Source organism: Toxorhynchites rutilus, chromosome 2, assembly GCF_029784135.1.
Source record: "Toxorhynchites rutilus septentrionalis strain SRP chromosome 2, ASM2978413v1, whole genome shotgun sequence".
Classification (NCBI taxonomy): domain Eukaryota; kingdom Metazoa; phylum Arthropoda; class Insecta; order Diptera; family Culicidae; genus Toxorhynchites; species Toxorhynchites rutilus.
The window spans coordinates 194,596,115-194,619,278 of record NC_073745.1 but is presented as its reverse complement, the minus strand read 5'-3'; the positions used below and the strand labels follow the sequence as shown (position 1 = coordinate 194,619,278).

At 38.9% G+C, this 23,164-nt stretch overlaps 2 protein-coding genes across 12 annotated transcripts in view; one reads left to right on the top strand and one right to left on the bottom strand.

Moving 5' to 3' along the window:
* The window catches only part of LOC129771416 (tyrosine-protein kinase receptor torso-like), a 69,255-nt gene extending 52,140 nt beyond the window's left edge, over positions 1 to 17,115 (top strand). For 8 of the 11 annotated variants that reach the window (XM_055775029.1, XM_055775031.1, XM_055775030.1 and 5 more), the window contains 12 exons: positions 943 to 1,022; positions 1,081 to 1,249; positions 5,824 to 6,005; positions 6,065 to 6,212; positions 8,823 to 8,962; positions 9,025 to 9,280; positions 9,343 to 9,514; positions 15,367 to 15,934; positions 16,001 to 16,095; positions 16,187 to 16,444; positions 16,501 to 16,650; positions 16,702 to 17,113. In XM_055775029.1, coding sequence (XP_055631004.1) covers positions 943 to 1,022; positions 1,081 to 1,249; positions 5,824 to 6,005; positions 6,065 to 6,212; positions 8,823 to 8,962; positions 9,025 to 9,280; positions 9,343 to 9,514; positions 15,367 to 15,934; positions 16,001 to 16,095; positions 16,187 to 16,444; positions 16,501 to 16,650; positions 16,702 to 16,780 — 2,297 coding nt within the window. In that variant the 3' untranslated portion in view covers positions 16,781 to 17,113. Of the gene's footprint in view, positions 1 to 942; positions 1,023 to 1,080; positions 1,250 to 5,823; positions 6,006 to 6,064; positions 6,213 to 8,822; positions 8,963 to 9,024; positions 9,281 to 9,342; positions 9,515 to 15,366; positions 15,935 to 16,000; positions 16,096 to 16,186; positions 16,445 to 16,500; positions 16,651 to 16,701 lie in introns of all 11 variants that reach the window. The other 3 variants (XM_055775036.1, XM_055775035.1, XM_055775034.1) reach the window with 3 other exon arrangements.
* LOC129771420 (dolichyl-diphosphooligosaccharide--protein glycosyltransferase subunit 4) lies at positions 16,931 to 17,955 on the bottom strand. Its single transcript, XM_055775041.1, has 3 exons — positions 17,798 to 17,955; positions 17,255 to 17,360; positions 16,931 to 17,086 (listed from the first exon to the last, which is right to left on the bottom strand). Exons 2-3 carry the CDS (start codon positions 17,353 to 17,355, stop codon positions 17,059 to 17,061), a joined length of 129 nt encoding a protein of 42 aa, XP_055631016.1. The 5' UTR covers positions 17,356 to 17,360; positions 17,798 to 17,955; the 3' UTR covers positions 16,931 to 17,058.
* Positions 17,956 to 23,164: the final 5,209 nt, after the last annotated feature.

Below are 23,164 nucleotides of genomic sequence, written 5' to 3'. Positions count from 1 at the left end.
AATTTCTTTGCATTGATCATTTTCTTCTTTTGCTTGAGACTTCTCCTGAATCTTGTCATTCGTATTTATTGAGTAGAATTGCACAAAATTTTAAAACAAGTTTTAAATTTCATCAGAAATTTTCAATTTGAAATTCAATGTTACATATCACTTTTCGTATCGATATTGTTAAACTTTCTTTGCACGATTTTTTCTTTATTGGTGAAATGAATCAAAGTTCTTTTATATAATTTTTGGGCATTGAGTTACGATAGAAATTTTCACCATTCTGCAAAGACAGGTTAGTAGGATTAGTAGGAAAGTGGGAAAGTAGGATTCCACTGAGACAACACTGAATGGTAAGTCACATCGATCCGTTAACAGTTGACTGAAGTTGATAGCAGACGACTCGGCTCGAGACGTCAATTATGCATTAGGGTAGGATTGTCCCATCATGTTGTATTGATGAAAAGAGTGTGGCTAGATGTTGGCTAAATGGAACAACATGCGATACAAAAATTACGTGTCGGAATCTCAAAAAAAAACTACTCAAATCACTTTTCATTTGTTTACAATCAATGCGTTTGGGCCAAACATTGGAGGAAACAGGATCAGAGACAAGCTGAGGTACGAAAAAGTGTTTTAGCAATATACAATGCTCGACAGACAATGCAATACTATTTTAGCAGAAACTGGCCTCTCTGATAATCTCTTGTTTCAATTCGATCGATTTAAAGGAAAAAGCTATGAATGGATCAATTATTGGATAGCCCTCAAAAATGTGTAGTTTTTTTGACGGGAAATTTAAATGCTTCCAGAAAGAATTCAAAAAGTAGTAGCTAGTCAGCACATTGATGTCAGCATTTGATGATACCCATTATAAAACAAATTAAACGAATTTCAATTCACAAAACTGTTTTAGGAGAACGAAAAATTAAACAACACCCAATATTTTTTTTCTAGACAAGACCTGTCATTATGAGATTTTATGTTACTCCAGTAGTTATCCGGATTTCCATCTAGAACCCATCAATGTTCAACAGGTATGTAATCAAAAGTTTGAGTTAAATTGAATTTCTGTAAACATTTTTACAATTACAGCCACAAGAGTTATATCGATACACCATTAGTTCGCTCAGTTTGGACTCGGAATATGTTATTGGTGTTCGCGCGAAGAATTCCAAAAATCCATATCGCGAAAGCAAACTGCATTGGCACACATTTGAGACTCCAAGTTGCAATGATTTTCACAACAGCAGCAAAATGTGTGGTAAGGAAAATGTTGATCGTTCTTATGAGATACATACGAGATATGTTCCAAAAATGTTCTGTATATTCGATTTTCGATTTTTTGTTACGTTGGTTGGTGCTCATAAGTGAGATCACTTATGCTGGCAACTTCGGCCATTTGGAATGTTCAGTAATTTTTTGACAACTGTTTTGCTTTGTCTTCGATTTCAGTCCCGAAAAATGGATCAAAGAATCTGTATAAAATTTGGTGTGAAAACAAGAAGTGGGTTATATCCAAGCTTAGGGTACCCATATACACTCTGTCCAACTTCTATAAGACCACCCTGATTCTATTGCGTTGCAACACGAACAGTTAGAATTTCAACAAGATACATTCATTCATACATACATTGTTGAATACTTAGAATAAAGTATATTTATCGTCAATTTCGTTCAAGTTGTTTGTTTATGCTGTCCAGTTTCTATAAGATTACTAAGACTAAATTCGTGTTGGAATACTGTTTACCAAATTCTGCTGATCGGATTTCTCGATATTTTTCCATTTTTCGGAAATTGCGACCCTGAGCTCTTCAATCGTGGTGTACCGTTTTCCCTCAGTGTAGATTCTGCGTACAATCCCCCCCTAAGATTTTGAACAGGATTCAAGTCTGGAGAGCGAGCCGGCCAGTCTAAAAAATTAGGTTCTCGATCTCTAATCCATTGCTTAATTTACTTGCTGGTATGAATAGTAGCATTGTTTTGCTGGAATGTGAATGTTTAGTAACGATATCCACGCAAAAACTGTAGGAGAGAAGATTCCAGAACATGTACGTAATCCTTGCATGATGTTAAAGCTATCTTGAGCTTTCCGGTTGCACAGAATCCCGCCCAAACCATGGACGAGTCTCCACCAAAATTCAGGGTTGAAAAATACTGTTCCTTTTTCCGTATCATGCCATTACCCGTTGAAACTATGAAGACCATCCAAATTGAATTTTTTTTTCGTCTGTGAGGATAACCTCTACATTGAACAACTTTTCGTTATGGTATATAGCAACATGTATTCTTTTGGAAATATTTTTTGTCACAACATACCTTGACCCACTGTCAGTTCTTGTGAGTTTTGGCAAAACTCAGACGTCTTCCGATGTGAGATGGTGTAAGATGAGGAGCTTTATTTGCATAAGCGATTTTGAGGTATTCGAAGCTGTACTAACTATTTCCCGCTTATCCCGGTTAGAGAGCTTCGATTTACGTGGAGCTTTCTCCCTCTTACCATATCCTTGAAGACTCGCCAAATAATTGAGCACAACTGGATGGGATCGCCCAATCCGACGAGCAATTTTTCTGATATCAACATTTTCTTGATGAAATGCATCGATTTGTCTTTCTTCTCTCTCCGTGAGCACTTTTTCCTTCAGCATTTTCAAGATTGATTGATCAAAACAACTACAACAACGGAAAATGTAACTGGTCTTATACTTAAACTTAAACTTGACAGTTGAAAAATACGAAAACATTCGTTTACGCTCAGCGCTTGCATACACACATATGAAAATCATGCAGTGTATAGTGGTCACCAATACTTACACACTAGAATATAAATTGAATCATTGTTTGTTTACAATGACACAAAGCAGCAAGATCATCACCTGGTCTTATAGAAGTTGGACAGAGTGTACAGTTACTAGGGTGGCAGCCAAAATGGCCACGTCAAATTTCAAAAACCGACTATGTACATTTTGTTCATTGGCCCAAAAAAATGACCTGTGCAAAATTTCAGCTGAATCGGACATGATTTAGGGGTGCCTCAAAGCCCTCAAAGTTCTGATTTTTTGATCCTCGAAAATCATCCAAGGGGGAAGTAAAGGAAATTTGGGAAATCGAAATTATTTTTTTCGATGCCAAATGACTTAAAAATGCATCGAGATCTGATGTTATCTCGAAAAAAAATTTGGCCAAAAATTAACTTGGAATGCTTTGAGGCACCCTTAAATTATGTCCGATTGAGATGAAACTTCGCACAGGTCATTTTTTTGGGCCAGTAAACAAAACATACATGGACGGTTCTTTAAATTCGACAATAATTTTTGTCCAAACCGTGCCTCTCAGGCTATGTCCCAAAAGGATTTTGTTTTTCGGGATGACACCATAGGTAACATTGTCATGAATCTAGTACACTGAAAGTATTAACTTGAAAAAGATACATAATACTAAAACCAATTCGATTTGAGTTCGAATTTTCTCGAAAAGAGTTAGGCCTTGTTCTTACTGCAGCGGGGCGTCAGCGTGGCTTGGGCGGGGCGTGTGACGCTCACGGTTAATCGTGTGTGTTTTTACCGATGTGCTCACAGCAGGCTGACGTGTCGTGAGCATGGTTATGACGTGTGGCTGGCGTGCAAACGAAACATTTCACGTTGGCGATATTTGCACTTCTCCACTTCCTTCTAGCATATGTTTGTAGGAGTGACATAATTCTTTTTTTTTGTTTTTTTTTATTTTTTACGTTTCTCACCCTCCGAGTTTTAGCCGGATACGTTTAACGATGTTGGAATATTGAAAAATAAACCAATTTTCATTCTTTCATTCAAAAACACACATTGACAATTTTCATAGAACACGCCGCTGGCACGGTGCAATGTGAGTGAATTGAAATATCGTGACGAGAAGTGAACACGCCCCGCTCACGCCACGTTGACGCCCCACTGCAGTGAGAACATGGTCTTACTCGTTTCGAAATGCGCAATGCCACCTCAGATACCGACGCCCATGCATTTTTATGTCATTTGGTTTCGAAAAAAAAAATTTCGATTTCCCAAATTTCCTTTACTCCCCTCTTGGAAGATTTTCGAGGACCAAAAAATCAAAACTTTGAGGCACCCCTAAATCATGTCCGATTGAACTGAGCTTTGCACAGGTAATTTTTTGGGCCAATAAACGAATTGTACATGGTCGGTTTTTGAAATTCGATGATGATTTTTTTCCATACATCCATTGCCAACCTAACAGTTACCACTAATCCGACATACCGAGGCACCACACAGTGTCATATTAGAGCCCCCGCAGACTGTTGACTGATTTGTCGGCCGATAGTTTGGTCGGCTTCTTAATCAGTACCGAGAGGTATGCATGTGCGCACATTACGCCGATTACGTTAGGTCGATTTTTGCACCAGAAGGCCGACTCGACCAAACTGTTGGTTGACAGAAAGTCTGTAGTATGCGGGAGCTCTTTGGCTGATGTCACATTAGGCGACATTTCTCGATATCAATTCGCTTCCAAAACCGCCCCGCTCTGTGTGGCATGGCTCATTCACAATACACTGTAGATCCTCCGCTGCGGTTTTACTCGCGGAATCCGCGGCGGCGAATCCGCCTAATGTGACATCAGCCTTAGAGGTGATTGTGACTTGTAATTAGACATTCGCCTTAACAATGGTGCAGTGTCGACGCCTGGTGGGTACTTTCAATCTGGGGCCGCTCCCCTAACCCACTTGTCAACCAAACGGTCGCACCGTAAGCCATAATGTCGTCATAATTTCACCGATTAGTTTGGCGATGACAGCTAAATTGATGGCACAATCTTAACCCACGGATTATATCCTCTTATGGCGGGTTTACATTAGGGAGATCTATAGCTATAGATGGATTTATTCACGTGAAAATATGTGTAAACGGGTGAGAATAAATATGATACACTTATTCGAGGTATATATAACTTGAATAAATTCAGCATATGTAAACGCTTGTGAATTTCTCACTGGTGAGAAATCACTAAAGTTGGATGCAGTTCTACTTCTGGTGAATAACTTCACCGAAGATATGAATATATTCATTATAGAAGTTCACGCTAGTGTAAACGGTTGATGCGATTTCTATAAATCTCATCATATTTCTTCACATGAATATATCCCTAGTCTAAACCCACCCTTAGCCGGAAACTGGATATAAACGCAAGGTAGACATAGGACTGCCACTGGTTCGGTAAACGTTTCTTTGAAGTAGCATCTGCATCAATTCTCAATGAATAAATGAATAGTTTAAAAGAACGCCGAAAGTTTTTCTTGTTAGTGTTTGACCGGATGAGTAGAAGTATGGAACTATTTATACAGGGATACACATGAAATTTAACTCATTTGAAATTGTTGGTTCACCGAGAAGTTCGTACGAAAACTACTCAATTTTAAACCGAATACAATATCGCATTAACATTATTAAGGAGCTGTTGGACTCTGTCTGCGACGACCAAAATTCACTCTAGAGGGTAATAACTGGTGACGAGTCAAGGGTTATGACGTGGATACCAAAGCTCAATCATCCCAATGGGAGCTGCTGGATTGGAATAGGAAAAATCGAAGACTAGCCAAAACACGTGCAAATAAATCAGCTGTCAAAAAATTACTGAACATTCAAAATGGTCGAACTTGTCAGGGTGAATGAGAGATATGATTACCAACATAACGCCACAAAACAAAACAAAAATTTAAAATGAAATAGGCGTAACCCACGGAAATTCAAAATACATGATACTTTTAGAAGAGATCTCGTATATATTTTTCTTTGCTTATATTGTGAACTGTATCATGTGGTTATATTCAATTAACTTATCCCTCAGCACCTGAAATGATTGCGAACTTACGTGTAAGTTTTGTCCATCTTTCGGAACGTAATTATCGCTTCAACATCAGCTGGGACACACCACGCTTCGCACCGGATTCTTACACAGTGAATATGTACGACCTGAATCCTGCAGCAGAAAATAGATCAGCCAACTCGCTATCAAGAAATGTGAGCGGGGTGAGCTGAACTATTGTCTTTCCTGGTTACTGGGGATACTAATTAATTTTTACCTTCAGAACGCAACAAGCTTAGTAATAGAATCTTTTCCAGTATATGGAGTTCAGTACGAAGTGCAAGTTGCCGCCCATGCTAATAATAGAACAGTCTTTTATCATGAACATGGAACTCCGTACAAATCTGTTAACATTGCTCGCGCTACAACAGGTATGTATGTGTGCTTTGAATGCGAAAAGAAAAAGTAGCCTAAATTTCATAATTATGCAATTAATGTTATGATATATGACACCTGAGATGATATGTAAACATTCTGAAAACAGTGCCATGCCATTGTCTTCAACTCTTTGTATGTTGTTTTGTCACTAATGATTTTCAATTTATATTTATGTTACATCTCATTTCTACGATCTAAACATCTTTTCGTTGTCTGTATTTTTCGAAGAGAAGCCTTTTTTTTATCCAAAATATATATTTTTATTGAGGCTCAAATGGAGGCGGGACCGGGAGTTCAATATTTTGACAATGCTTACCTTAAGACTATGTTAGTGATATGTAACCGATTACTCGCGGTTGGCTCGAGGTTAGTATTACATTGTATTTTCTTATTTGCGATGCTGCAGTCTCCATTGCTACGTACGTGTGTGTCCGACACGGGGTACTTAATATTGGGGTGCAACTGACAACTAATCAGCGACACCCCACTGGTCTGTACCCCATATCAATCGTGGTGCGTTTTGACTAGAGGAATCCAGGGTAGAATGGTCACTGGGCGGGTCAATCCTCAGCTCGTGTAAAGTTGTCACGAGCGGTACAATTTTGGCTCTTGTTGAATGATCGGTGGCCTGCACAACCTTCGGCACGTAAATCTGTAAAGAGTCTGTGTATGTATTGCCGCGACTAAGCAAAAGTTTATCGATCGGATAGGAGGGATATTATCCGTTGTATCCGGAGGAAACATCATTAAACGTTGACATCGGAGTTTCTGGGGAACAGGTACAGATGAAGCAGAAGATCAGAATCACGGCTACCTAAGATATCCCGGAAGGGGATATCCGATTGTCTGCCTAGTGCCCTCAATGCTCTGGAAAGCTGAAAGCGGACAGCGTAGAACCGGACACACGACCTGACAAGATGCTCGATGTCGTGGTAGCCATCGCCACAATCACATAGATTGATTGCTGCGACCCCTAGCGATAAAGATGCGCGTTTAGGTTGTAGTGATTGGACATAAGCCGAGATATCACGCGAATGAAATCACGACCTACATTTAATCCCTTGAACCATGCACTCGTTGAGAACTTAGGGATAATCGAGTATAACCAACGACCGAACTCATCTTCACTCCACATGCGCTAGCAACTAACGAGTGTATGCTGACGAAGAATGTGAAAAAAATCGTTACAAGCAATTTGCCTGTCAAAAAGTGTGCTTTCTTAAGCGCCCACCTTAGCTAGCGAGTCCGCTTTTTCTTTCCCCAGAATCGAGCAATGAGAGGGAACCCATGCTAAGGTAATCTTGAATAATTTTTCGATAAAACACTCAATAGATGTCTTATTCTTGTTAAGAAATAAGATGAGCTGCGACTGTCTGAAAAAATAAAATAATTATCGATGGGCAGTGTTTCAATGATCCCTAGAGCATAGTATATCGCACCCAGCTCAGCGACATACACGGAGCAAGGATCTTTGAGTTTGAGCGAGGCACTGGAAATTTAATTGAATGCCGAATTGCAAAAGTATGGGAAGTAAACTTGGTTGGAGATGCTTGGTGAAGGGTGCACGTCGTGGGTAAGGTACTCATGGTATAAAGACATAAAGCATGACTGAGGAGTGAGTGAGTTGAAATAGATTTTCGATGTTATCAATCACCAATGGATTGATGATCTTGCAACGGATGAGAAATCTGTAAGATAATTCTGTGAACCGAAGAGTAAGTGGGGATACTCCTGCCAAGACATCGAGACTCATCGTAGGTGTCGAATACAAACATTCCATGGCTATATGCAAGCAACGATATTGTATCCTCTCCTGCTTCAGAATATGAATCCTGGCAGCTGATCGGAAGTAAAAACTGTCATATTCTAACACTGATAATATCGACTTAATGAGGTCTCCTGGATGGGCACCCCACCATGTTCCGGTTATTGTTTGGAGAAAATTGATTCTTTGCTGGCATTTCTGTTTCAGATAGGCAATGTGTCTTCCCCAGGTACATTTAGAATCAAAATATACACCCAGGTAATTGAAAAACTTAGAGTGTCCGACCGAGGCGGCCAACTGACTGGGCCATTTTGTGAGATAACGCGCTCACCAAACCTGATTTTCAATAAAGCGATTGTTAAATTCGCTGTGTGGCTCGTGGTGCCGTCCTGTTGAAACCATATATTGTCCGAGTCCATAACATCCAGAACAGCCAAAAATATTCGGTTATCATTGAGCGGTTGCGATTCCCATTCACAGTAACGTGTCGGTTTGAATCATGACGGAAAAAGTGCGGTCCAATGACGCCGCCGGACCATAAACCGCACCAAACCGTATTTTTTTCGGGATGCAATGGTGACTCATGGAGTACGTGTGGATTGCTGCCTGACCAATAACCAGAAATGGGCCTCATCGCTGAAGATAATTTTTCGATGAAAATCAGGATCATTTTCAAGTTGTTGCTCAGCCCAATTCACGAGCATACGACGCTTGAAATCGTTTAACTTAGAAAGTTTTTTTTACTTATTTTATTTGCATTTGAGAAAATAGAGATGATCCAAATTATACCGTAAACATCATCTTGATTCATGATATTTCATTTATTTCTTTTCAAAAGACCACTGGAACGGAGGAAGACTAGCGGTCATTATTCTATCACCAATCCTAATAATTGGTGTGATGAGAATCCTCATATCACTCATATGTAGACGTAAAAATAAAATCGAAAGATACGAACAACGATTCGATTACTTCAAGGTAAGTTTCATTATTAGGCGCTGAAACAGTTTATTCGTTTATAGATTTTTTTTTCAACCAAGGATCTGGAGCAAAAATCACCGATGGACCCGGGCAATGGTTTTGAAATCAAAGTGAAAAACATCCAGGAAATTCTTGAGCCTATTGCACTTCCAATCGACCTCCACATCGCCCCAATTAATGACGAAATGGAAATCAGTCTCGACCAAGTAAAGCTACTGAATGTTTTAGGCGAAGGTGCCTTTGGCGTGGTGCGTAAAGCGTTACTTGTGCGACCACCTGGAGTATATACCAAGGTAGCCGTGAAAATGTTGAAAGGTAATCTAGACTCGAGCATACACTGGATGGTGACAATAATACGATGCTCTTTCATCTATTAGAAAGCCCAAGTCTTGATGATATAAGGGAATTTCGGCGGGAGATAGAGGTTATGAAGTCTGTTGGGCCGCATCCCTACGTAGTCTGCATCTTAGGACACTACACTAAGAATGTATACGAGATGATGCTTATCACGGAATACTGCAGCGAGGGAAATCTATTGAACTATTTGAGGTAATTTTTGAAGCTCCTGCTATCAAAATCAGAACAATAGTTTCCCTGTCGAAGCTACTTATCCAGATATAAAAGCTCCGATCAACATAAAGAAAATCGTGGACATCAGGAAGTTGTAAGGCTATATACCGGATGAAGATCATATCACTATGTTTTATATAAAATTTTGACAGATGGGTCTACATGTAACACAGAAGCCCGGGATGAACATGGCCAATAATTCAATTCAAGAATCTAGCCACTGTCTAACTTATTTCTCGGATTGAATATTCGTTCGACAGTCCATAGGCGGGTTGTTGTACTTTCCGCACAATGCACGATTGAAAGCTTTGAAATGACATAGTAAGCCCTCAATGAGGAACTATGGAAGTGCTCAAAGAACAACATGCTGAGGGGCAGGCAAAGCTCCGTAGTACCGTACGTAACGCAAAAATATTTTAAAATATCATCTATATACCTCCATAACGCATTTTTGTATTTCTGATGCATTAAAAGTGATGTGCAACATATCCATATCCATCTGCAACATAACACACATTTAACAAGAGGAATTGATGTAAACAAAAAAAAAACAGACACGGTTCAGGATCAACCTACAGAGAGATGAATTCATGATATGAGCTCAGATCTTTCGGCACGAAATCGACATCAATCGCCGTATACCGTGCAATCGCTCTAATACGTCCTTCGTTCAGGGTCATGATGCCAAATCCGGTCAGAGGACCGTCGGACCGTCGTGAGTCTTCAGGGGAGAATGACGCCACTTTTGGAGACACTCTTCCAAATACACCTGTCCATTTATGGTACTTAATGGTGCTTGCGACCGTATTCTGTTTCTCGTCTGGGTTTGGGGACTTCTGAACCTTAAACAAACGTAGTCAAGCTCCAGTTTTGGTATTCTGCACGAAAGTCTTGCTCACATGCAACTTTTTAGCATCATGTAGAACTGAGGCGTTCGGTTTCCGTTTAAAGGCAACCACGCGTTTGTGATCGTTCTCGTTGACCTGACGACTTTTTTCCGGATCTTCGCTTCCGATCAACATTCAGACGTTCTTCGAACAATTTTATGATACCAGGCACCGTGGAATTCGCGATTCCCAACTTTTTTTTTCGATGACACAATGGGACAGATGCTTATTCACGATGTACTCATGCAAAACTTTTTCACGCATGCACTGTTCTTTCGTCGCTATTTTGAAAACTTTTGCGTACCTGATGAAATCAACTCACATAGTGTAAATAATACACATTAAACTATGCCTACGCAAAATTTTAACTAATTTTACCCAACGGGTTAAGAGTTAGAGCAAATTGAGTGTGTGCGGATTTAAACGGTACACCGTTCATTCTTCCTCCCTCGCTCCGTGACCAAGCTGAGCCATTTTTGTACTGAGATGAAAGAACCAGCTAGTCTGGTTTACACTAAAGTAGAAATGGCACAGACCGCGCATCGTGCGAACACAGTTTCTATTGATTAAAAATTAGAGACAAAAGAGAATGTTCGTAACGTAGCTTTTTTTAAACGAAAAACCATAATTATATTCAAAGTTCATAAATTATATATTCGCCGGAGCTCATTTTTTCTCCTAATTCACAATCGGTTTGGCGACCGTTCTCCTTTAAAAGTTCTTCTTGGCGACCGGTTTGGCGACGTTCTTCATCGAATTCAGAAGGGGCGTGTCATCGACGTCTAAGTCACCATTTTGAACTTTGCAGACCACTTCCATGCTGTAGACCTTTTCCATACACGTCGCAAATGTCCCGGGCTGCTTCGGCAGCTTTTTGACCACGATGAAAAGCAAAGAAGAGCAGGTGTCGAAAATGTTGACTTATGCATCCTGGGCATTTAATTTCTAAGCCACAAAACTAATAAAAAAATAAATAACTCAAAAATACAACACGTAGAGCAGAAAGAGTTCTATCGAATGAATACTTATCTTTGCCAAACAGCAAACAAATCGTTATAAAACAAAAGAAATATAAAAACGTTATGAACTCATTCCCCACCCCAATAGATGCAATTGTGGATTATTTTGATTCAGCTAAAGCACAAAATCCGAAGATTTGACACGAGAATGAATGATATTTCTAACCTTCCAAATACGAATAAACTGCTCAAAGTGAACATTGGTAGAAGTAAGTAGTTTTCTTAAAATATCACAATTTCAAAACTAATGAAAAACGAAGAAAGTGATGTTTCAAGGGCGTCATTTTCATAGTTTGCCGGGGGCGCTGCGTAAAATTGTCAATGGTTCCTCGTTTCCGAAAAGTTTTAAATGCATTCGATTTGTCTACATAAAGCTTAGACAACTGGCTATCCCACCATGGATTGGAAGCCCTTCGTAGAATCGTGGAACTTGGGGTGGGTTTCGTTTGAGCGCGAACTGCGCTGTCATAGAACAAAAAAGAAGAAGAGGAGATAAACTATATGTGACATTGATGGCTAGAGTATTTGCGTCGGCATATTCTTTCCAGTCAATGTGTCTTGTGAGTTTATATCATATGAATTATTGCCACGAAAGCCAGAGGAGGATAGAGCTAATTTCGGACGGAAAATAACTCAAAATGAGTACAAGAACAAGTCGGACAAAGTAAGTTTCGTGCTCTCCCCTCCATGGGAGACTTTACTGAGTTGGCAACAGCCCAAACTTTGACTTCCATCGAGGGCAGCTTCTTGAACTTTTCAATTCCTTTGCTCCTGATAGTTTCGCACGTCAGACCAGTTTCAGTTATCACCCCTCAAATGTCTACGTCATGAGAGAGAGTATATGCGCGATATTCTTGAGTGAAATGCTTATCAATAACAATCCCATTTGCATGCTTCCGGTTAGACACGACAACTTGCAACTTGTTCAATCTAACCCTATGAATTTCAGATACGGAAGTACAGTATGTCTGTCCAAATCTTTTATTATCTGAATCACCTTAAGGGGGTATTCTAGTGTAGAGGCACAAATTTCGGACGTTTTTTCGAGCTTAGAAAAAAAAAAAAATTTTTACTATCCATTATAACACAATCTATCAACCATTCAACAATAAAACAAAAATTGAACAGAAAAAAATATTCATAATTAGTTCATAATTTATTCAAGCTGATAAAATTAGAGGGTTCAAAAAAATGTTGTGCCATAGCGTGCACGATTCCAGCCCTTCTGGTTATCTGAAACAAAAATAAATCAACAGTAAAGATGCCGCTATCGCATCGCGATTTTTTTTCAGATGTTAGGAATGAACTGAAGTGTTTGGGTATTTTGGTTATTGTTTAGGGTATATTTGAAGACGTATTTTCCATTTTTTGAGTGTACGAATAATGATTATTACGCTGTTGACAGCTGGATGCGCAGATGCTGTCTGAATCTTACGCTGTTGACAGCTGGATGTGTAGATGCTGTCTGAAAATCGTTACCTTGCTGGTGGAATTGGCTCTGAAGCAACGGGGTATCGTAGAACAAATTCCATTGAGTATTTTGAAACTTTAGGACAATACCTAAAGCGTTACATATGTTTTTTTGAAAATTTGAAAAATTGCCAAAATGGCGTTCATTTTTGTTAAAAATGCGTTATTTTTTTATTAAAAATCGCTGTTTGGAAGCTCATAAAAAATCGAACAAATGAGATATCAAAAAACGGCTATGTAACGCTTTAGATAGACCATTTTTACAAATTTCAGCCAAATCGGTCAAGTAGATCCTGAGATATCGATACCACCCGTTGAAAAAAAAAGGGTTGAGAAAAACGCGTTTCAAATTTCGTACAGCAATACTATATCCCTTGAGGTAACTTCATACTTCTGGCTGTAACTTTCCAACGAAATCAAATATCGAATAATCCTTTCAGGACAGTATTTCTGAGGACATAAGCTTCCCAAAAATGCAAAAAACAAAAATTGGATTTTTTCGATTTTCCAGACCTGGGTCCTCCCTCAATTCATGTGTAATATTTAGATGCTTTCAGAAAAATAACAGAAGAAGCTGTGACAATGAATTGAGTAAACAAATAATTTTCAAATAATCAAATAGAAAAATGTTTTTTTCGTTGCTTTCAATCCATTTTTTTAGATCGTTAGTGAAATTTTAAAAATATCATTACGGTATTTCTTCTCTGGTAGAATTATTATTAAAAATGATCTTTGATGGAAACTAGATTGAGTTCAAACATAAAATAAGAAAAGTTACGCGAATCAAACCATTACACACAGCATTGTCGGGCGGGAAACATATTTCTACATACAATTTGCGTGTTTTAAAGGAGAAGCATCTTTTCTTTCCCAGTAATTAAAAAGACGGGCGGGTAATGTCGGGGACATAACCGGAGAGACGTAGGACCATACCAAGGTAATTTTATAGCGGCGACCAAATTGGATTTTTCAAGATAATGGAATACGCAGTATTATGATGACAGCAGAGATGAAAGTGTGTCTGATTTCAGATCAATTAGTCAAAAAGGATGGTGAAAAATTGAACAACCCTACAGCCATACAAACAGGTCAAGTTGAATTAAATTTAAAAGTTTGTAATAACTTTGCGTTAGCGCAGACAAAATGTATGGGAATCTAGGGATTTCTTTCTTCCAATTTTCATCAATTTGAGCTTTACATTAACTGAAAAATCTAAATGTAGAGCATATAAAAAATTGCTGAGGATATTTCCTATCAATTCATGTATTTGGAATCAAAATCCATCAAATAATTGAAGAGGTATTAACGTTCAAAAACTGAACACTTTTTACATTGAAATATTGAAATGGGCCCCTATATTGAAAGGTTAGACGTAGTCCTACGTCAAAAAAAAATCCACACAAACTTTAAAATGTCCTATCTTGCCAGGACATGGATAGCTGTGAAGCCGCCTGTCTGTTGGGTTCCAGCTAACATTCTATGTTGTTCTTGATGCCGGTATTAATACGGCTGAACAAAAGATCAAAAGAATGGTTCAGAAGAACTGGTTCACTCAGACGAACAGTTAGTGACAGTGCCGTCCATCAATGTGAACTGCTTTACTCTACTCCATAGTCTGGTTTTCTTATACGTCCTTACTTTTTTTTGTGACGGACAAGGTGAGTCGTTGCATATAAAGAATTATTCCACATTTGCTGATTGCAAAACTTATCAGAATCAAAGGAGAGGAGATAACATGGGATATGGGACACTTTATTATCCTCAATGTTTCGATAAGAGCCTGGTTTAAAGGGTTAAACGTTGATGGAGATTTTGTTAGAAAGGTTGTTATCTAAGCATACCATGTTCAATGCACGTTTCCATCATAACATTGAGTACGTTGACAATAGAACATTGAGTACGTTGACAATATCGAAAATGCAATGAAGGAACTCAATTCGAAAGCAATTGTTCTCGAAGTCCTACGTCAAGTTTCCGTCCGTGCCTCTAGGCTCAGACCCTTCTACTTTCTATTTCCAATGGTACTAGCAATGATATAGTTTCAAGACCGTGTGTTTTATGATGCACCATATTTCGGTTACAATATGGTTTCAACTTTGAAATGTCTGAACTGCGCATAATATGGTGGAGTTATGGTAAAACAATTTTTACCGTTTTCTCGCAAGTGCGTCGAATGGACTTATGGGGTTTCTAAAACAAATGATTGATTTCCATTGTCCTTACTTAACCTTGATTGAACCCCCAAAACTTTGTGACACTAGAGTGGATTTGATTTTTTTTGTACGGATTTTATTGCATGATTCCGTGGAGATTCCCTTCAAGAAAGTCGTCTTTCATTTTCACTAAAAATGATCCAAGGCTAAATCTACGTATATCTCAATACATGAATTATGATAATTGATGTCCTTAAACACGAAATCAAACAAAACTGTTTCAATTAATTTCTACTCTTTAGATGCGAATGGAACAAATTGCAACGGAAGAAAAACCAAACCACAAAAATGTCAAAGCAACACTCTTCGCCAATGTCTGATGGAACGGATGCGCGAAAGGCTCCATTAGTTCTGGAAAGCAACAAAAAACCCGAAAATGTTTTCAATTTTGACACATCCTCTTTAAACGATAAGAAACTTTTAACATATAAAAATATTTCAGAACATGACACTGCAGAGAAGCTATCCACAGAACCTCTCAATATTATCGAAAATGAACTATATTCACTAATGGACAAAGAAAGCAGTTGTTTTGAACCGGGGGCTGAAAAAGTCACCGCACTTCCAGGGGAAAACGGTAATGTTTGTACCAATGCATGTAAATGTAAAGTAGACATCCTGGAGCATACCCAAATGGAGAAGAATGAATGTAGCATCAAAATAAACGGCTGTGAATGTAGCGAAAAAAAGATAGTCCTAGAAAGACCCAATGCAGTGGAGAATATATGTTATCACAGTGAGCAAGTCATAGAAAATATAATCTCCAGCGAACAACTCATAGAATTCGCTAGACAAATAGCTGTTGGAATGGTGGGAATGGAAATATCTTTATTATTGTTTTATATTTAATCATATCTTTGAAACATGATACTGCAGGAATTCCTTGCGCACAATAAAGTCGTTCATCGAGATTTAGCGGCTAGAAACGTGTTAGTTTGTGCAAACAGGACAGTTAGAATATCTGATTTTGGGTAAGTGCTTCTTCTGTGATATTATCGCGCGGAGCTTTGTCCCAAATGCTTACATTCTCACGTTCACACCCTTTAACAATCTCGTTTTCAGGTTAAGCAGAGACGTTTATCAAGAAAATTTGTACCGTAAATCCGGGAGAGGAAAGTTGCCCATCAAATGGCTCGCATTGGAATCATTAACACACCAAATATATACATCTCAAAGTGATGTGTGGTCATACGGTATCTTACTGTACGAGATATGTACCTTGGGCGGAAATCCTTACCCACTGCTGTCCACCGGTGAATTGATAGCTGAACTCAAAAAACACTATCGCATGGAAAAGCCTTCGGGTTGTAGCGAGGAGCTGTGCGTATTGATATTATATTCACAATCTTGTTTTTAAGAGACAATTTATTCCACAGGTATGGACTGATGTTATCCTGCTGGAATGCCCTACCGATCGAAAGGCCAAACTTTTCGAGTATCCAGAGAAGACTTGAAGAACTCGCAAAGTTAAGTTCAGAACGGAATGAGCCTGTAATTAACTTGGATGCCAGTATCATGTCAGAAAGGTGCGTACTGAAATCGAAACGTTATTGCTATATCACTAATTTATCTGATAGCACCAAAGTGATTTTTTTTCTCTTTTCCATGCAGTGCAGAGAACGCAACGAAGGCGAATTTATACTTAAAACCGGTTGAGTATTAGGGAGACAGGGCGCCATGATTCACCTTTGCAATAGAAATTAAAGTAACTCTTAACTGTATGTTTGAATGGAACATATATCGTCGTTCAACAGACTAATTGTATAGAATATTTGTCATCATAAACCAACGGAATAAAAATCCATCTTTTTCTTCCTGGATTCACCAATAAAATGTTCTCTTTTTTCACATACTTGGGTACTTACAAACTAAGTTTTTCAAATGAAACGTTCCAAATGGACTGCATACTGCCGCTACTGGAAGCCAATGTACCTTCATTTGTGCTTCGATAGAGTCGTATTTCTGATCAAGCCGATGAGGTATGAAACAAGAAAGGAAATAAATATTAATCATAAAAATGAATGATCATGAAACAAATGAATACTGAAAGAAATTCCATTCCATTTTTCTCTTTGAGCTTCCGATTCCAATATTCGCTAGATTTGAAAAAGACAATCATTTTACACTCACCTTCCCATATTAGCGTTGATATAGTGGAATCCAACTACTAGCAGGAAAAGGAACACTCCCAAAACATTGCAGAACACGGCCAATTGGACATCCGAAATCATGTTTGCTAAAATGGAAAAAATACAACATAAAAATGCAAAAATTATTTCTAATGCTTCTAAAATTTACACAAGTCAAAATTGTCTATTATTTTGTGAACTACAGTCTCTCAAATTTATTTTTCTATTTATGATTTGAAATCCAGTCTTAGCAAAAAAGATAATTAACAAGCTATAGTATCCATCCATTCTCTATGTTATAATTAATACCAACAATTGTACCTACAAATCAAATTTGAACTTATAATCCCAATCATGTTTGAATAATATTACATTTTCCGGTTACGATTTAGTTGCAAACAATCGACAACACCGGTATTTTTTGTATATGTTGTCGAAACATTAAACAAAGTACACGTCAGCCGTTTAAATATGCATCGAAAACTCTAATTCTAGATATGAAATTCGAAAGTTTATTATAAAACAATTTTTATCAAATACTTACCGTTTCAAAGAGCGTTTCTTAGACCAATTTGTGCTGAATAGTTAAACGAAAATACAATTTTACGGAATGGACACGGCTCGAAGTATCTAAACATACGCAAATATGACATGTAAGCAAAACGTCACCGTTGTCTCAAATCGCGTTGACGGCAGGGGTTAGACATCAATTGAATATAGGCTACCCAAAATCAAAATCAATATGGCGTCATTTGTTTATCAACATATCATTTACGAGGATTGAAATCGAAAAATGCACTGCTTTATTCTAACTGCATGAGCGATTTTCATATTTCGGTTTCACATGGAGGTGTTCACATTTAACATGGAGTTTAAAGTCAGCCACTATTCGACTATATAACCGGACCGAGTTGTAAACAACAGTAATTGATTGAACCAAAATGTCAGTGAACCGCAGCAATATTGGGTACACTGGCAATATGAGGAATTTGACGTTTTAGTCGTACCCCTGGTTGACGGCGGAATGGTGTCGACATCTGGATACGACATTAGTTTGTATGAGACCAACTATTCTCTATCAGATTAGTCAGCCCTAAGGCAGTTTCAAATTGCTCAAATTTGTATGAAATTTTTTTCTTGGCGTTATTTACCTACTACAAGTACGTTGTTGTGATCCTAATTTAAACTGTTTTGTATGAGTTTTCAGATATTCTCACCAAAACTTACCATTATAATATAAAAATATCTTTAGACACAATTTTTGTATGACATTTTTCACTACTTGCAATCAATAGTGATTTTCATTTACATAGAGTACTAATTTGATTTGGGAGAAATAATTTTCATTTATAGTTTTTATTTTGAAAGTGTGTTCATTTCTTCTGCAAACCCTTATTGTCATGCCCACTCCTCCATTTCGTAATACGAAGCTCAATGCCGTCAACGCGGAATCTAGGGATGGCAAACCCGTCAAACGTGCATGAAACGTTTCAATTCGCTTCATCACACAGGGTGTCAGGTTGAGATTCAGCGCCAATGTTATGATCAATATCACGAAATATGATGGGCCTGATTCTCGAATACACTTCGAATACACTTCACGGTGGAAACGGAATGAAACGTATCCGCGATGACAACGGTACGGTATCGACATCTGGATACGAGATTAGTTTCCCACTAAACTTATCATTATAATATCAAATTATCTTCAGATGAAATTTTTGTATGAGATTATTATATCAGATGAAGAAAACAAAGTTTTCCACTCTCATTGAATACCAGTTTGATACGAAGAAGTTAATTTTCATTAATGATTTTTTATTTGAAAAGTACTCATTCTGCCTGAAAACTCATTATTATCTTCGACACTTCACTAACTCGTAAAACGTAGTTCAATGGCGTGACGTTTATTTCGTTTCCACCGTGAAATGTATTCCAGAATCAGGCCCGATAGCTCGTAGACGACAATATTGATCATGTACAATGTAAATCATATTGGCAGTCGAAATTGTTGCATTATGTGCGATTCACATGGAACGTTACGGAAATTAAACGTCCACGTTCCGTCAACGTCTCCATCAAGCAGCACCATATCGCGTCAAATATCAATCGAATGATTTATTTTATGTTAATCATAGTGTCGACACCTACAACAGTTTTAAATTGCAACCAGTCTTCGGAATGTAACGCGGTGCTGATGTGCAACTTTTTTTTTGTATCCAGTTGAACTCTCACTCCTTGCGCACACCTGCGCCCGGATGAATCAACGCGCACCGAAACATAGTTGAAATGTTTTGTTGTCCCAATTTTAAAGCGCGCTCGAATCTGGTTTGTCTGCTTTGCTTTCTCTGTTGAGGTGGTTGGTATGGGGGCGCGCTGTTGTTTTGACGTAGGACTACGTCTAATCGGAAGATATAGGGGGTGAAATGGAAATCTAGGCACTGAACAAGTAGGAAAAAATGCGCTTATAACTCGAGCATTTCTCAATAGATCGCAAAGGTTTTTGCATCAATTGATAGGAAATATATCTACGCATCTATCATAACGAATAACATTTCATTTTTCTTGAGATAAATAATTGAATAATTGTGAAATATCAAGCATTGTCAAAATGCACTATGTGCCCATTTTTGATTGGTCCATTTTGTGCTCCTCAAATCGTACCGACCAAAACGGGCAACCAGAGCAGCAGCGAAATAGAATGAAGCACGATTGGAAAGGAAAAAGAAAAAAATGAACGAAACATTGGTCGCAGTCTCACACATGCGTAATTCTCGAGCCAGCCAGTCAGCTTAAAAATCCTCGCTCCGCTGCCGTAACGATCATTCTCATTCAAACCGTACACCACATCGGTTCGCATCACAACACATCAACAAACCAAGCCAAGCAGCCATGTCTGGACATGGTAAAGGAGGAAAAGTGAAGGGAAAGGCAAAATCCCGCTCGAACCGTGTTGATCTGGAGTTCCCCGCAAGGGTAGCTAGGCCGAGCGCGTTAGTACCAGTGCACCAGTCCACCTAGCCGGCTTTATATAGTTTCGGCCGCCGAAGTGATCGAGTTAGCTAGCAAAGCTGCTCGCGACGATAAGAAAACCCGCATTCGGAACAGAACACATTCGGTTCGGTGGACATCAAGACAACAGGCAGTTGCAGCGAGTGGCGAGTGGCAAACGCAATCGCAAAACGGCATCAGGTAGCAGAAGAAAAAAGTTTGTTCTTTATACAAACTGCTTTGGTGGCAAATCCAGAACAAGGCGGCATCGAGGGCGTTCGAAATGGTTTTTTTCAAAACCACGAGTACTAAGTTTTCTAAATTGGAACCATTCCATAAAACAAGGCGCTTTTCAGGGCCATTAAACCTTCCAAAAAAGAGTTTAGGAAATACAGTTCAATGCTTTCTAAAACATTATCCAAAATAATAATAAAACACAAATTGAATTTTTCATAATTTGTTTGCCAGGATCTGATGAGTATGTGAATTTGGCAGTTGTTCTGAGCTTATTGATAGTTGGGGACTTTCCTGATTATTCAATTTTCACCAATTCTTAAATTGTTTTCAGATTGAAAGTACAGTAATTTACAATTAGTTCGACATTTAGCTAATTGGACGGACATGTAATGCGACTTATTTAGTTGGACATTTTTGTAAACATAGAGATCCAAATTATGACCCCACATTTTAAGTCGACACTGTACCACTGTCATCGCAAATGTTCAATTACAGGTTAAAATTACCTCCAATCCGATAGTGAGTGGTGGTAATGCGACGTGCCATTGAATGTAATATGTCACAAGCTGGATGGGAAGAAATTTTCCAACTGTGAAAGCTGTGGCGAGTGGCAAATGCAATCGCTAAACAGAAAGGTTTAGCCGAAAAAGATGGGGATATCGAGTGATAACAAAACAATAAACTCTTTAGATTGAAGATAATTTTGTGATCCTGAAAAGGACCCTTTTTAGCCTGCATGTGAATCCAACGAGCGAACAAATCGTAATGAATGTATTTTTTTGCCATCGCTCCCTTTTAACGCTCATTCGTTCGTCTCGTTGGACTCGCCCCTCTGGCTGAGTCTGCCGATTTGTCTCTATCCTGTGAGTGGTACCGCTAGAGTATAAAACACGCGGACCCCAAAAAAATATCTTATTTTCTTTCAAACCGTAAACCCGTGTGGTTGTACGGCATCGGCATCGTGGACGTAACAAAGGAGGACAAGTTAAGGGAAAGGCATAGTCCCACTCGATCCGTGCAGGTGTGCAGTACCAGTATAACTAACAGCGATTATAGAGTTTCGGCCGTCGGAGTGCTCGAGTTGGCTTGCAAAGCTGCTCACGACAATCAGAAAACCCGCATCAACAACAGAGCAGCTTCGTTTAGGCGCTCATCAAGGCAACAATTAGTTTCAGTGAGTGGCAAAGTGTTTCTCTGGCACGTCGCATTAAATGTAATTTACTGAACAACATGTCACAAGCTGGATGGGAAGAAATTTTCCAACTGTGAAAGCTGTGGCGAGTGGCAAACGCAATAGCTAAACAGGAAGGTTTAACCGAACAAGATGGGAATATCGAGTGATAACAAAAACACAACACCAAAGGTTCTTTTCAGAACCATCAACATATTCATTGTTACGGACCCAATTTAGATAGCAAGGCCGGCCAATAAACAAAATAATGTTATTGAAGTGCAAACGAGCGCATAGAAAATTTATAGCCCAATGAATCACCAGATACGGCCATGTGATTCATCCCTTTCTTATTTTTCTTTTCCTTTTGTATAGCTTCAGACAAGCGGTGCATGACGCACCAGAAAGTAGGGACAAACAAATAAACAAATCTGTGACCCGCACGATCCTCTGAATAGATCGTATTACTCATAGTGTAGCGCAGGCATACAAGATAGGAAATCACGTGTTCATTTGAGACCGTGAGCAGGCAGCATAGACAGATAAGGCGCCTGGAATACACAAAGACAACAAGGCACCAGGCGAAAGATTATTGCTGGTAATAAGCCTGGCCTCGCCCATTATCGAATATACGAAGGGCTATAAACAAAAATAACATTTTAAGCCGACGATGAGTAATAAACTTTCTAAATTGTACCCCTCTAGCGAGAGCGACAAAGGTCCGCAGAGATAAGCGGGTAGTAATAACATGTAGGGAAATAGCAGGCAGACAATCGATATGGGCTCGGTTGTCTGAGAAGGAAAGAGAGATCTCTTCTCTCCTTTATAGTTTTAACGCCTAGGAATGAATTCTTGGGTATATATACTGGGGATTCTGGCCTAGGGAGTCAGTTCAATTTCACAGTTCAAATCAAACAGTCCAATTGTTGAGTCCATTTCAAAATTCAAATCAAACAGTTCAAATCAAACAGTTCAAATCAGAAGTCTAATTCGTTAGTTCAAAATCAAAGTTCGTAGTTCAAAGTTCAATTCGTGATCCGAAAATCCACCAAGCGTTGACAACCAGGCGTCACGCATCAGAATCCGGATACACCCAAGCGTTGGCAACCAGGCGCCACGCTATAAAAGGTATAACCAAAAGGAACAAATCCCAATCCGAAAAGCAGACCATTTGCTTCGCTTCACCGGACCGCACTGGAGCCGGAAGAGGTTGAAGTTTTGTGGCTGCCCTAGCCGGGATTTGTTCACGCAAAGGGGCTTAGCCCATAAGAGACCAACCAAGTCCAGGGAAATAGATCCCTGGCTTTAATAAATTTAAACCGTGATTCTCAGGCCTCAATTGCCGACATCTAGGGAAATAAGTTCCCTAGATTAATCACGAAGCGCTCGAGAGAGGACGAGCGAAAAGTCTTGCCTTCATAGCAAGCATCTAGGGAACTCCAGTTCCTTAGATTATATTTTGGTGGCTCCAGAGAGGAGATTTAAAACTCACACCTTCGCCAAGAAAAGAAC